The sequence below is a fragment of the Macrotis lagotis genome, chromosome 8 (assembly GCF_037893015.1).
Source record: "Macrotis lagotis isolate mMagLag1 chromosome 8, bilby.v1.9.chrom.fasta, whole genome shotgun sequence".
Classification (NCBI taxonomy): domain Eukaryota; kingdom Metazoa; phylum Chordata; class Mammalia; order Peramelemorphia; family Peramelidae; genus Macrotis; species Macrotis lagotis.
This window is the reverse complement of record NC_133665.1, coordinates 169,044,151-169,059,678: the sequence shown is the minus strand read 5'-3', so window position 1 is coordinate 169,059,678 and position 15,528 is coordinate 169,044,151. Positions and strand designations below refer to the sequence as shown.

The following is a 15,528-nucleotide window of genomic DNA, read 5'->3' as shown; positions in this document are numbered from 1 at the left end:
CTACTAGGAAAGACTTCTACCTATCTCTCTCCAAGGGAGAGATTCTTAGAGTACCATAATGAGACTGCATGGTATCACAGAAAGGGAACGGAGAGAAAAGTCCTGGTCCAGATGTACACTTGCTGTGTGACCTTGAATGAGATACTCCCCCTTTCTGAGTTTCTTCTCATTTCTAAAATAGACATGGTCAGAGTTTGTTATAGTTGGGAAAAATGGCTACTCAAACAGCCTTAACTGAGGGATGAGAACCATGGTGGAGACTGGAACCATGGGGCTCATGACCTAATTAATACATACTATCTTTGTCCCAATGGTTGAATGACTTAACTCTCCAGGACCCTCCAGGAATCTGAAATCTCAGACAACACGCTATAAATGAGTTACTAATAAGAATGGTGGAGGTTGTCTCACATTAGGGATTCCTTTCATGAAATCACAGGTCTGGACAATTCTTCCATGAAAAGAGGAAAAACTGAAAGATGGAAGGAGAGAAGAGAGGAGGGGAAGGGAAGGGAAAGGAGGGAAAAAGGAGGGGAGGGGAGAGGAGAGTAGAGGAGAGAAGAATGGAGGCCAAGAACAAAATTTTGGGTGACACTCATTGAAAGGATAGATGATGGTAGAATAATAGAATTTCAAAGCTGGAGGGCACTCCGTGGGTCACATAGTCTAATCTATGCCCAAGAGGAAAAACTCCCTTCTGCAACCTACTTCCACACCTTCACCCATCTAGAGGTCTTGAAGACCTCCAATGGAAGCAAAGCCAACAACTTTTGAGTGAGGACCTTCTCCTTCTAGACAACCCTAACTGTTATCTTATGTCTGAATTCACCTTTTTGGAAACTCTGCCCATTGTTCCTATTTCTGCCCTCAAGAACAAGATTTCCCATGATAATTCTATACATACTTGAACACAACCACCATGTCCTCTCTGAGTCGTCTTCAGGCAAAACAGCTCCTGTTCATTCAACTTATCCACATATAAAGAAAGCTAAAGTCAAGATGAAGATACTCCCCATTGCCTTCCCTTGGCAGAGCCAGAAAAGAGATATTAGGATGGCATTTCCATCCCCAAAATGAGCACCCAGGGTCCTGGCATTACAACCAGACCTCCTGAAACCCCTTTACTCTTCAATTCATTTTCCCTCTTTGCCTGCCCATGCCTAATGGGAACAAATGGTTCTAACCCATCTTGGTCCCTCACAGAAATAAACCAGTAGATCTGAGTGTATTGATGAGCAAAGTGAAGTAAGTTATAGTGGTTTTATGTTAGGAGTGCAAGAGTTTTTCTAATAAGAAACACTTTCAGTGAAAGGCCATAGAACAATGCTTTATCTCATCCTGCCACTGCTTAAGCAGGGTGGGTTCTGTTTCCCTTAGGAAGTAAGGCAATTATACGGACAAACTCAACAGGGAGATTTGGGACTTTCATCCACCCTTTGATTCCTGACTACCTTCTCTTGGCCTTCCGTTACCATATCCTCGAGGAAAGGATTTTCCATCCTCAGCTGAGCGAGTCAAGCATCCGGTCCCCAGGTTGCCAAAATGCTAAATTAGCTGGGCCCATGGCTATAGGAGGACTCTGCAATCTTTAATCTTCTCTGACCAGTCAAAGGAACTAATAGTCAAAGGAAAAGAACATGATATCATAGAGGACAGGTAGGACATGAAGTCAGGAGATAGTTAGAGACAGCGTAATAATGCTAAATTATTGGGGCGGCTAGCTGGCTCAGTGGATAAAGCACCGGCCCTGGAGTCAGCAGTACCTGAGTTCCAATCCGGTCTCAGACACTTAATCATGACCTAGCTGTGTGGCCTTGGGTAAGCCACTTAACCCCATTTGCCTTGCAAAAACCTAAAAAAAAATAATGCTAAATTATCTACCTGCAGTATCCTTATCTATAAAGGGAGAGTTGTGGTAATTGTAATAGTGGCCAACAGGGTTACTGTGAGGAGGCCATCTTTTAACTTGAGAGTCCCATGTAAATGTGAATTATTAATGTCTCAAGGATTAGCCAAAACTTGAGGAAAATACCATTAAGTAAAAGGTATAACAGAAAGAGTTCTGGCCTTGGTGTTTTGAAGAGTTGAGTTCAAATCCAGTCTCATGTTTAGTGGCTATGTGACCCTGGGAAACTTACTTAATAATAGACATTCAATAAACACTTATTAAGCATACACTATATATTAGGTACCATGCTAAGCTCTTTGTGCTCTATCAGTCTCAATTTCCTCATCTGTAAGATAAGAGGGGGTGAATTCAAAGCCTTTTAAAAATCCTTTCTAGCTCTCATTTGATGATACTAGGTCTTTTTTTGGTCTAGAATTATGATTTTATATGTGAGATAAAATGAAAATAATAATTTTACAATGACAAAAATAGGTAATATAGTATATGGAATATAAATATCATATACAAGATCTTAAATTGTATATATATATATATTATTCATAATATACATAACTAGAGTTTGGAAAGTTCTTTAAATATATTATTTAATTTGACCTTCACAATAATCCTTTATGATATGAGCTATCATTACTTCCATATTACATATGAGGAAACTGATGCAAAGAGCAGTGAAGTGATATACCCATGGCCATAGAGCTAGAAAGTGTCTGAGACATGATTTGAACTCAGGTCTTCTTGATGTCAAGTCTAGCCCTAGATGCAAAAACCACCTTCACTCCATGTAGATCAGAAATCTTTCTGAAACCTAAGGTCTTAGAGAGTCTGAAGTTTTGACAAATGGAGTAATTTTCCCATAATCTGGGTTAGAAAGGTGACCTCCAGACTCCCAGGTTCTGAATTTCTCCATAAACCATTGTTGCAGTTCAATCATGTTTCTTTTCTTTTTGCAAGGTAAACAGGGTTAAGTGGCTTGCCCAAGGCCACACAGCTAGGTAATAAGTGTCTGAGACCGGATTTGAACCCAGGTACTCCTGACTCCAGGTCCGGTGCTTTATCCACTACACCACCGAGCCACCCTCAATCATATTTGATTCTTCATGATCTACCAAATCATATTGTTCATGAGGTTTTCTTGGCAAAGATACCAGTATGATCCACAATTTTCTGCTCCAGTCACTTAAGGCAAATAGAGGTTAAGTGACTTGCCCAAGACCAATAACCAGTAAGTGTCTGAGGCAGGATTTGAACCCAGGTCTTCCTGACTCTATCCATTAAGCCACTTAGCTGTCTCCTAGGCAAACAGAAGTTCAATGTCTTGCCCAAGGTGTCATAGCTATTAAGTGTTCAAGTCAGAATTTGAACTCAGGGCTTTTGAATTCCATATATCATAGGACTTAGTAAATACTTGTTGAACCAAATTAAAAGTTTTCCAGGAAAGAATTGTGAAAATATTAAAGGATTATAAAATGTGAATTACTATTTGTTATTTTTGAGGAAGAGCCAGATCCCCAAAACAGATGTTACAAGAAAAAACATTTGACCAACCTTCTGGTTTCATTGGTTTAGGGAATTGATGGTGACAGAACTCTTTTATTTGTCCTTTATTCTCAAAGGAGACTCCGAGATTAGGGAGGTGATGCCACATGACAAGCACATGAATTAGATTTGAGTGAGGGACGCTGTGCTAAGTCACCAGCCTCACTGTCTCCTCCAGAGCCCTCTGGGTCCAGTGACCAAATGTAAATCAAGATGACTGGAGATCCATCTTAGATGCGAGGCAGTCGGGGTTAAGCAACTTGAGCAAGGTCACACAATTAGAAAGTGCCAAGTGTCTAAGGCTGAATTTGAACCCAGGTCCTCTTGACTACAGAGCCAGTGCTTGATCCATTGCCTCATCCAAAAGTAACGCAGATTGGCTGGTCATTTCTAAATTATCATCTTAAGAAAACTAGCTATGGGTCTTAACAAGTCAAAGACAGGATTTGAATCCAGAACTTTCCATCTATAAGACAATGCCCTCTGTTCACTACACTGTGTTGCCTTTTCCATACAAACATTATTCCTGTACAGTTTCAGGGTAAGTTCTTTTCTTCTTGTCCAAGAATCTGGAAACAATGGAAGGTTATTTGTGTTTCACTTGGAGATAGGGATATTTTAGGTTAAACTATATCATTGTATATCATTATTCATTCTTTGCACATCAATTAATAATAACAAGATGGTTAATTGAAAAATTGCTCTATAGTTAATGACATGGCATCAGATTTAGCATCAGTCATTATGCAAATCACATTGGGAGCTTGCTTCCACATAATGTGAACTAAAATTGGAGCAATATGGAGATGATCAGGATGATCCTTGTGAAAGGGTGACATGGAAGCCTCTGAAGTGGTGCAACTAGAAGGTAAAAAGGCAAGAAAGGAGAGGGAGAGGGAGGGGGGGGAGAGAGAGAGAGAGAGAGAGAGAGAGAGAGAGAGAGAGAGAGAGAGAGAGAGAGAATGACTAACTCAAGCCCAGCCTGAAATGAAAAAAAAAAGGGAGAGAAACTATTTCCTAGGCTGAAATGCTTCTTTGGGATGCTTTGCAATGACTCTTAATAAGAGAAAATCCAACAAAAGTTGGGTCTGTGCTGTCCAGTGCCAAAGATCATTTCCTACAACAGTGGTAAATACCTGGGAATCAATGAAATAATGTGTATTTGTGTGCTCCATTCTATTCCTCAAGGATATTTGTCATCCAGTCAGAGGACTGTGGGAATGTGGGAGTTCCCTTTTGAATCTTCATTCCTGGGATGTTTTTCACCCACTTCTCCTCTGTCATGGGCTGAGGCATGATGCTCCATTGTACGGCTTTAGTCAGGTTGAGGAGTTGTTACTAACCAGCCTTGTTCTCAGAGCTGCAGACCTGAATAGAGGCAGCATCCTGGGTTTTCAATCATCTGACAGGATCAAATCAAAACTTAGAGACCAACCCCTTCTGCTAGCTTCAGAACTGCTTCTAAAGCCAGATAACATAAAAGAAAATTAAAGCACAACTGCAGTTGGAGGTAGGTCTTCTGGGGGCTGCGGCAAGTTTTTCTTCCTTTGTCTTTCTTTTCAGAATGCTATCCCAGGGATTTGGTGGTAAACATTTTACAACCAGCTTTCCAAGGAAGAGAATGGACCCATGATACGCTTTCAAGTTTAATTGGTATTACTGACATTTTATCCATCACTTTCTAAAATCTGGACAATCAACAACACAACAGCTCAAACCTGATTTGTAGCATTGTTGAAAATGTCACAATCAGCTCTCATGAAGCATTTTCAAGCTAGCTCCCTGCCGATCCTTACATGTAATAAGATCCAACTAGGACTTCTTACCACAAAAATGCTTTAGGCGAAACTACTATTATTATATCCCTTTTTTTTTTAAGTTTTTGCAAGGCAATGGGGTTAAGTTAAGTGGCTTGCCCAAGGCCACACAGCCAGGTAATTATTAAGTGTCTGAGTCCGGATTTGAACTCAGGTACTCCTGACTCCAGGGACAGTGCTCTATCCACTGTGCCATTTAGCTGCCCCCTATTATATCCTTTTTACAGATGAGACTATCAAGCCCAGAGATTTTAGGTGACTTGCCTATCGTCTACGTGGGATTGGAACCTATGCCGCATTCCCACTATTTTGTTTTTTTATTTTTGACCTTTCCTTTTTTCCTTTAATAAGTAGTAACATAGGGGCAGCTAGGTGGCGCAGAGGATAAAGCACCGGCCCTGGAGTCAGTAGTACCTGGGTTCAAATCCGGTCTCAGACAATTAATAATTACCTGGCTGTGTGGCCTTGGGCAAGCCACTTAACCCCATTTGCCTTGCAAAACAAAAACCTAAAAAAAAAAAAGTAGCAACATAAACATTTATTTACGCACTATGATGTATAGAGAATGGCACCTTAGTATGGGTGGCAGAAATCCAGTCTAGGAGTCAGGAGGTCCTGTGTTCAAGTACTGATATAAAGTTCTTTAACCTGTTATTGCCTCAGTTTCCCCTAATTTTCCCATAGATTTCTGATCTACATGATTTTTTAAATTAAAAGTCAAAAAGACCTGGTTTCCAAATCTATTGCTTTCTGGCTTTGTGAATATGAACAAGCCCTAGATGGCCCTCTAGCAATGTGAGTTAAAAGTTGCATTACCTAATCTGTATTGGTTTCAATGAATAATTTAAAAGTCTGGACCCCAAAGCACCTTAAAGTTTGAAACTTTACCTAGATTATCTTAGTCATGGCCCACTCCCAATTACCTTATGAGGCAATGTTTTCATTTTCCCCATTTAATAGATAAGGAAACAAGGAACAAAATCTGGGCTACTTTTCCAGGGTTCTCCCCACTTTTTTCAGGCTTTTGTGAATTCCCCTGAATGATGGAAAGAGAGCCAAGGCCAACACCGGCAAAAACCAGGACATTGGCTGACACTGCCAAAGTAAAATGATAGTGGGACAGAGAGAAAGAAGTGGTTCTAATCAGGAATGCAGACAAAATGCAAAGGGTAGACCCAAGCTCCAACACTGTCTCAGGACAGAACTGGTACTCCCACTATAGACAGTAAAGCAAGTTCTGAAAGAAGGATTTATTTCTCATAATCTTATAATATCACTCTCAGTCTTTTGTCTAAACTTAGGTCTGCTTGCGTGGTTTTGTTTTGTCTTTGAATCCTTTGTAGAGCTACAAAGGGAATGTTCAACATTCTATAGGCTCTGACTCTGGGAGTTGCTATTCTCCAACTGTTTGATTCATGAGATTTCCCATGCAACCAGGAGAGAAATTTGGAAGTGAGCATGAGGATTGTAGAGAGGAACTCAAGGAAGGGTTCCCAAGATCTGTTGCTTCTCTGCCCAAAGGGACAAAAGGCTAATAATGCATAGATAACAGTAAAGCAACCAGTCTCTATCACTAGAGATGCAGAGAACACAAAAACTCCATTAATCAAACCTATGAATGAATGGTCACCATTTGGCTCGACTTCCCAGATCAAAATGATTGGTGAATGTGGGGACCATTCCAAGATAAAAATAAACCAAAGTGAAGTTAAATTCAACCAATATTCATTAAGTAGCTCCTATTTGCAGAGTACTGGAGATGAAAGATAAAAATGGAATAGTCCCTGCCCTCTTATATATTGGTCTCAGACTATGCCTATGTGGCACTAACATTTTAAATGGACTGGTCCTCACATTACTTTGATATCTTAAAAACTGTAAAGTGGATGATTATCACTATTGCTGACAATAATAACAATATAGACTTATATGGATTAGCCCTATAATTTCCTGGTATAGGAAACTTTAGATGAGAAAACTCTCTCTCAGTGAAAGTTGACACTTCCTTTGCCTGCAAAAAGTAAGCTCTTTTTTGTTTGTTTTTGCAAGGCAATGGGGTTAAGTGACTTGTCCAAGGTCACACAGCTAGGTAATTATTAAGTGTCTGAGACCACATTTGAACTCAGGTGCTCCTGACTCCAGGGCCAGTGCTTTATCCACTGCGCCACCTAGCCGCCTCAGAATAATCTCTTAATAAAGAGTTGTTGCCTGACTTTTATTAGCTGAGCACTCTTAGTCATCATTTCATGAGCCTTTTTATTCAGTCTTTGGAAAGAGTGATTTAGAAGTGGACATGAGGAAAACAGAGAGGGAGAGATGCTAGGACACCAAGAAATTAAGGCACTGGCCCAAAATCAAACAATCAGAGATAAAAATTGGCCAGGGATAAGAAATGAATCCTGATCTTACTGGGTACAAGGTAAGCTCTCTATTTACTATGCCATTATTGCCAACACATTAACAATAAGAATGATGATGATGAAGAAGAAGGAAGAGAAAAGGAGGAGGAGAAGAGGACAAACAAAAACAAGACCAAGAAACAGCAGCAACAGCAAATGCATGCAAGGAAAACACATTTTGCAAAATGCTTAACGTAAGGGATATCATTTGAGGTAGGTCTTACTATCCTTTCCACTACACCCTGAAGAAATGAAGATTCAAAAATGTTGAGTGATTTGCTCAGAGTTGCATTGCTAGGAAGAGCCTACAGCAGAATTTAAACTCAAGATTTCCTGACTCCAAGTCCAGAGGTCTATACACTGTTCGACTGAACTGAATTTTATTTTGGCCTCTATCTTTCCTCCACCAAGTAGTCTGAAGTGCTTTTCACCCCCTTGTATGATGGATGCATTAGTTCCCTCTAACTCTACAATCTTAGGATTCTGTGATTTGACAGAGTAACAGGCAGGAGCTCTATATTGTTTTTCCTCTATCTCCCATAGTAGGTTCTAATAAACGATTGGCAGATCGGGTTGGAGTTGTTGGTCTGACAGACAAAGAAGGAGCAGGAAACCTCCATAAAATGGAAACACTGGTCTTGGATAATGAGCTCCAAAATGACCCAAAGTTGGTGGATGGTGTTTTCATTGAGAAGACAGGGAAGGATTTGAAAGTAAAGGAAATTGTGAAAACTACAACATTAACCCAACACAACAGATGCATAAGAGGGAAATCGTTGTCTAACCTTAATTCACACTCAGTGCCACAGGGTTCCGTGACTGGTTCTGGTTGAGGAATCCGATCACACCTTTGATCTGAAACTGTGAGCTGATCAGATTCTCTGGTGCAGACTGGTTTTCTCTTCCGTTCCCCTGAGAAAGGAAAGGAAAAGAAAAACCTAAGCTATCAGTCCAGGAAAGTTATCTATTATATTATCTACTAAGGAGAAAGGGCAAGGGAGAACACTTCAGATAATCTGACTTCAAAATCTGGCCCTGAGGTGAAAAACAAACAAACTTAGGTAATGCAGCAAAGATGATTATTTACAGACTCATCTGTATACGCAAACTTGTCAGGGCCAGTGAAACAGGAGGTATTCTCAACTATAACAGGTACAACCACAGAATCAAATGATCAGGAGTACATGGAAAAAGGAGATTTGAGCCCAGTGTGTGGGCAGAGAACTTCACAGATTGCAGGAAGGTCGCCAATTCAGAAAACAAAGCAAAACCCAACCTCCAAGAAGATACCTTGGCAGAGTTTACTGCATGCCTGCCAGGGCCCATAGCTGTTCCAGTAGAAGTGCTGAGGGCTGTCTTCAATTGGAATATTGAAGGTGTAACGCACATCGGGATTATACAAATTGCCCACTGAGAGGACCTGAAGTGTGGACACACACAAAAAAAAGATCATTTCTGTACACCATCTTTCTAGGAAGAAAAAGGGCAGCTGACTTGGGCTCTAAAGTTTTACCTGAAGCAAAATTTCCTGTTCAATTCGATCTGTTGAGTTGATCCTTTCCACCGCATTGTCTGAGCCACTATATTCGATGACGGCATTCCCAATTTTGATTTCCCTTTTGGACATCGTTACAACAAAGTCTCCGTTGAGTAAGAATTCTCCTTGGCTGCTGGATAATGCTAGGGAGAACAAAATTGGGATTCAATGACTTGATGGGGTGGGGTTTGAGAATCACTAGAAATGAGGAAACCTTCACCAGAAACGTAAAATATCCCTTTGTCCTTGCAATTGCTTCAAAATAAACAGACCTCCAGGAGTACTTCCTTCTTTAGATGCTCCTCTTCAGTGTTGGCCTACATGTAGAATTATGGAGTCCTGAACAGAGTTATATATGCTCAGATGCATCTTATAATTGGCATATGGTAAGGCAAAGGAGATACAAAGATGAAAGGGGGGTATAATCTCTGTCTTACTGGCTCTTAGCTCTGCCTCACAGCAGCAGGCTTTATTTTTTTGCAAGACAATGGTGTTGAGTGACTTGCCCAAGGTCACACAGCTAGGTAATTATTAAATATCTGAGGCTGAATTTGAACTCAGGTCCTCCTGACTCCAGGACTGGTGCTCTATCCAATGCACCACCCAGCTGCCCCTCACTGTAGCACTCTTAGGATTCCAGGGTCTTTCCAATTTGTCTTACAGCTGACCTTTCCTTTTATGTCTTGTCTCTCCCAGTCAGAGTAGGAATTCTAGGAGAGCAGGAGCTGTCTCTGTTGTAATCCCAGCAGTTTGCACAGTATATCATATATAATAAGGATTTAATAAAAAAAATCTTTATTCATTCATTCACTCCTTCATCCATCCATCCATCCATCCATCCATCCATTCATTCATTTCATTCATTCATTCATTTATTCATTCATGGGTTTAGGGCATTTACTCCTTTCACAAATTTAATAAAGCTTAAAATGTGACTGAGTACAAGAATATACAGAAGGGGACTGGATCAAATTTGCCTAAGTTAAAAGGGGGGAACCCTCACTTCTTGCTGGAAAGTATCAAGGAGGGTTTCATAGAGAAGGCAGCATCTAAGTTGGACCTCAGGTGAAAAGAAAGATTGCAACAGTAAGAGGTTTAAGAGTGATCTATTTAAGGTCATGAATAACATGAAGCAAACTGGAGAATGGGGAGTAATCCATTAGGTTATTCTAGGAGAAAATGAAAGTTCTTTGAAGACAGAAACTGTCATCATCAGTCAGACAATCAATAAATATTTAGTCCATAAAATAATGATGGAGAACCTACCATGTATAGTCAATGTGTATTGTACTAAACATTGGAGATACAATGAAGGACAAAAAACTGCCCGCACTCTCAAGGGGCTCACAGTCTAATCAGGGAGACAACACACAAGCACCTATGTGCACACAAATTATAAACAGGATAAATTTAAGATGATTAACAGAGTTTTTACCTTTCTTTGCAATGCCTAGGACAGTATCTAGTATATAGCAAGTGTTTAGAAAATACTTAATAGCAGACTGTTACCTGAAAGGGGGTAGGGTGCAACAGGTTTGGAAAGGTAGACTCCTGGAATTATAGATTTAGAGCTGAAAGGGACCATCGACTCTAATGCTCAGTACAGTACCAGTTCACAGCAGGCACTTAATAAATGTTTACTGATGGATTGATCCAGTTCAATTTTCTCATTTTACAGATGAGAAAACTGAGTTTCAGAGAGTGAGGGAGAGAAAGTGAGGGAGACAGAAGAAAGGAAGGCAGAGAGAGAGAGAGAGAGAGAGAGAGAGAGAGAGAGAGAGAGAGAGAGAGAGAGAGAGAGAGAGAGAGAGAGAGAGAATGAATATGTTTCTAGGTTACTCAGCTAGTAAAGTATGTGAGGCAGTGTTTGAACTCAGGTCTTCCTGATTTCAAGTACAGCCTCATTCTATCCACCATAGGTAAATCAAGGTCAGATCATAGATTTTTAAATATCACATCTTGTATCTTATACAGCAGGCACTGGGGAGCTATTGAAATTTGTTTCAAAAAGAAAGGGATATGAACAGACCTGTATACAAGAAGATTTTGGTAGCAACAGGGGCAATCAGATTTGAGATGAAACATCAGAGATGGGGAGAAAAATTGTTGAAAAAATGAAAGAGATAGGGAAGTTCAAAAGATCCTAGATATAAAATGAGAAGTTCTGAGTAACAACTAAGAGATGATGTAGATAAAAGTCTGGACCTGGAATCAGTAAGATCTGAGTTCAAATTCAGTCTCAGACTTAGCCTGTGACCCTGGGTAAGCTATTTCACTTTTATCTATCTCATTTCTTTCACCTGCAAAATTGCTCCTTCTTCCCAAGGTTGTTGTGATAATCAAAGGAGATAAGAATTGTAAAGTGATCTGCAAACTTAAAATAATATAAAATATTTGCTATTATTATAAGTAATTCAGATAAACATAAAAGACACTTTTATGAACTGATGCAGAATGAAACAAACAGGACCATGAAGGTAATATATACAACTACTATAGTAATATAAAGTAAAAAGACTACTATAAAGCTAAATGCTGTAATTGTTAGAACTAATTTTGACTTCAGAGAAGAAATGAAATGGACTTTCTTCTTTTTCTTGGAGAAGAACCATAGGTTCAGGGTACTGTATATATATTTTGGCATATGGTCATTGTATTGGTTGGTTTCTTAACTTTTCTGGCTCTAAATCAATGAGGCTAAGATTAAAATTACAGGCCAATTGCATTTAGGGTTAGGGTTATAAATTAGGTCAAGTGGTTGTAGTATTCAAGTCTGTGCTATTTGAAGTTACATATTGTATGTAAAATATGTCCATTGGTTCCAGAATGGTGGAAATAAGCAATGAAAATTGGATTAATGAGACCACTTCCCAGGTCACTGGTCATCCTATGGAACCTAACTGCATGAACTTTAGAAATAAAGAAGGGTGGGAGGAATTCAGGTTGGCTGAGATATTGGTCAATGCTTATCTCCAATTTATAAAAACAAAGTGGCCAGAAGAATGGGAAGGGTAGGACAGAGGAAGAAAAAAAGAGGGGGCAAAACAGAAATTTAGATGAATACTAAATTTATATATTTATATATATATATAAATAGATAAAAAAATATATATAATATATAAATATACATATATATTTATATATATTTATATATTTAAAAGGAATAGCAAATGGTACATAATAGATTTGTAGTTTCATATGTAATCATCTTTTTTATTATACTTTGGAAATCCTTACATTAATTCATAATTAATTGAACAATTTATTTTTTTAAAAATATAAAACAAAATGTACAGTATTCACAGTTAGGAGGATGTGCCTTCGAAGCCTAGCTCTGTGCAACCTTGGACAAATCACTTAGACTTGGGCAAAGCTCTAAGCATTATCTACATATCATAAACTTTTACTCTCCATGGAAGTAGTTATCATAGACACTTGTCTTAGCAACTGACTGGTTCCTAATATGCCAAATAACTGAGAGCAACTATTTCAACTAGAATGACTCGGGAATAGTGGGGTTCTGCTCACCGGACTTCATGCAAAGCCTGCATGACAACTTATTAGCAGGTTTGTAGTGTGGATTCTTGCTCCAAAACAGTTGGGTCCTTGACTTACAAAGGGATATAGATGAGCAACTGAAATCTAAGGAGGTTGAGTAACTTGTCCAAAGTCACATAGCAAGTAATGATCAGGGTCAGGACTGGAACTTAGCTCCTCTGACTGTACAGTCATTGCTCTCTGTATTGTACTAGAATGGTCTCTGAGATTCCCTCCAATTCTGAAATCTTCTGATTCTGAATGCTGATACAGATGAATTAAATATCTCAAAAGTTGTCATTATATGTGAATGAAATATCATGGAAGATAATCTCAGGTTCTTTCTGAAGGGGCTGCTTTTGGGAGTAGAGGGTGGGGATGGGGGATGGTTTTGCTTTAACACTACCCTTTGAAGGGATATGCAAACGTTTTAACAGCCAGGCCTTCTGCCTTAGTCCCTTAGGAAACAAATGATTTCCTGAAAACAACCCCCATTGCCCGCCGCACTGCACCACTTCAAACTAATGTGATTACAGGCTAATTTCCTGAGTTAGTTTCCCCACTATTTCACCCATCACCGCCATGCTGATGTCAACACAAAGACTCTTTCCTCGACAACCTGCTCTCCCTAGAATACGTGAAAAGAGTCTGGCTTTTAACCACAAACTGAGGAATAATGAAGCCTATTGCCTAGCAACTAATACCTGAACACATTTGAGTTGGAGTCTCGATAGGGGCATTCAATTGGACCCAACTCAGAACATATTAAACTTTAGTTGTCACCCATCGTGCTCATTCGCTGCACCTTCCTCTAAGTGAAGGGTGAACATTGACCTATCCTGGGCTCAGTAATGTCAAAGTCTTCTCAAATTGTTAAGTAACCACTGCAGGGTTCACTGGATCTAATGTTCACACTTGGAAAACTATTACTCAAGATTGAAGGGACCATACTTGCCTTTAGTTTTTCATATTATCCATTTTTTAAAAGGTTTCAACCAGTGGTCACACACTTACCCACCCCCCACACACAGACACACAAACACACACACACACACACACACACACAAACACACACACACACACACACACACACACACACACAGACACAAAACCTAGAGTGTCTGTCCCAATGACAAATCTTTAAATTTGCATTCATCCTTTACAAGGAGATTAAGGGTCCTTCAGTGAGGAATAAAAGGTTATCTGGCAGCTTGTTGTGAGTGCAGGGGCTTGACCTTGGTCAATTAAGTTGAAGATGGATCAAGGCCACACTTGGGAGGAGATTATTTTTCTAGGAAAGAGAAGAATAGTAGAGAATCCTCCTGCCCCCTCCCTCCCTTTTTAAAAAAAGAAGAAAGAAATAGTTTTCTTTGACAAGGCTTTAAGCTTGGTAGAAATGAATTCATAAAGCAGTTTGCATGTAGGGCCAAGTGGCTTCAATGGGAAGTTCTAACAGTAATGTATGCAGTACTCGACAATCAAGCCTGGCATAGGGAAAAACTTGATCCGTTATTTACAATAGTAGTATAGTTAGGAATCGGGGGTTGATAATTTAAATAAAAAATTAAGGAGGCCCTTTTGTAATGCCAAAATAAATGCACAATCTTAACGAGTTGGAAGAGATTTCAGAGGCTGCGTAGTCCTTTCTGTACTTGAAAATAAATCCCTCTGTAATAACCTTGAGAAGAGACCATCCAGTCTTCCTAGAAATATCTAGTGAGGGAAAAATTCCCACCATTCGAGGTGTCCAATCCTATATCTAGATTATTGTAACTGGTTAAGAAACTTTTCTTGAAATCAAGTCTAAATCTTCTCCTTGGGAACCTCTACTCTTTGTTCTTGGCTCTTGGTAGAGCACTGGGCCTGGGGTTGGGAAGACCTGATCAAAAATCTGACATCAAATAGCTATGGAGACCTGGGAAATCACTTCACCTCTGCCTCAGTTTTCTCAGTCGTAAAATGGGCATACTCTGCCAACTCTCATGACCCTATGTTTTCCTTCCAGACTCTCTATTTTATTAGGGAGTTGGGACATTAGCATATACTCAGCAACGGGCCACCTTTCACCAAACAGACCGTGACAAAACTATTTTACAAAAGAAAATATCAGTTGCTAATGATACACATATTCACTATCACTTCTGTAAGACATCTAAAACTGTAGGCAGCATGGTGTAATTCAACTTATTAAGTAACAGAGACAACAATAATCTCAAAAACCAAGAACTAAGAGTTGTAAGAGAATCCAGAGATTATCTACATTGAGATCCACCTGACCAATAGGTGCCTCTTCAAAGTCTCCAACAGTTGGTCTCTCTCAGTCTCTATCCATGATTATCTATGGTAAGAAGAACCTCCCTACTTCCTGAGACAGCCAATTCTACTTTGGAACAATTTTATTAAGAGTTTTCCTTATACCAAGCACATTCTACCTGGGGACCTGTGCCCAAGCATAAAAATCCCTTGGATACATGATAGAAGACTGCTAGCCCATTCCCCACTTCCAGAAAAAGTAAATATTCCCAGTTCCTTCAATTGAATTAATTTTGAGAAGTTCTCCAGTCTTCCATACATCTCCTCCCTTCCCTTTTTTGGCATGTCCTGAACACACGTTATACTTTGATCTAAAAAGGTGGTGCCTGGGGGGCAGGTAGGTGATGTAATGGATAGAGCACAGGCCCTGGAGTCAGGAGGACCTGAGTTCAAATTCAGCCTCAGACACTTAATAATCACCTAGCTGTGTGGCCTTGGGCAAGCCACTTAACCCCACTGCCTTGCAAAAACTAAAAACAA

The 15,528-nt window shown here is 39.6% G+C and overlaps 1 protein-coding gene across 5 annotated transcripts in view; it reads right to left on the bottom strand.

Annotated features, from left to right (window-relative positions):
• Positions 1-15,528, bottom strand: part of ADAMTS9 (ADAM metallopeptidase with thrombospondin type 1 motif 9) — a 190,898-nt gene that overhangs the window by 109,117 nt on the left and 66,253 nt on the right. For all 5 annotated transcript variants that reach the window (XM_074198810.1, XM_074198811.1, XM_074198812.1 and 2 more), the window contains 3 exons: positions 9,175-9,341; positions 8,952-9,081; positions 8,447-8,573 (listed from right to left, as the gene is read on the bottom strand). In XM_074198810.1, the coding sequence (XP_074054911.1) occupies positions 8,447-8,573; positions 8,952-9,081; positions 9,175-9,341 (424 nt within the window). The remainder of the gene's footprint in view (positions 1-8,446; positions 8,574-8,951; positions 9,082-9,174; positions 9,342-15,528) is intronic.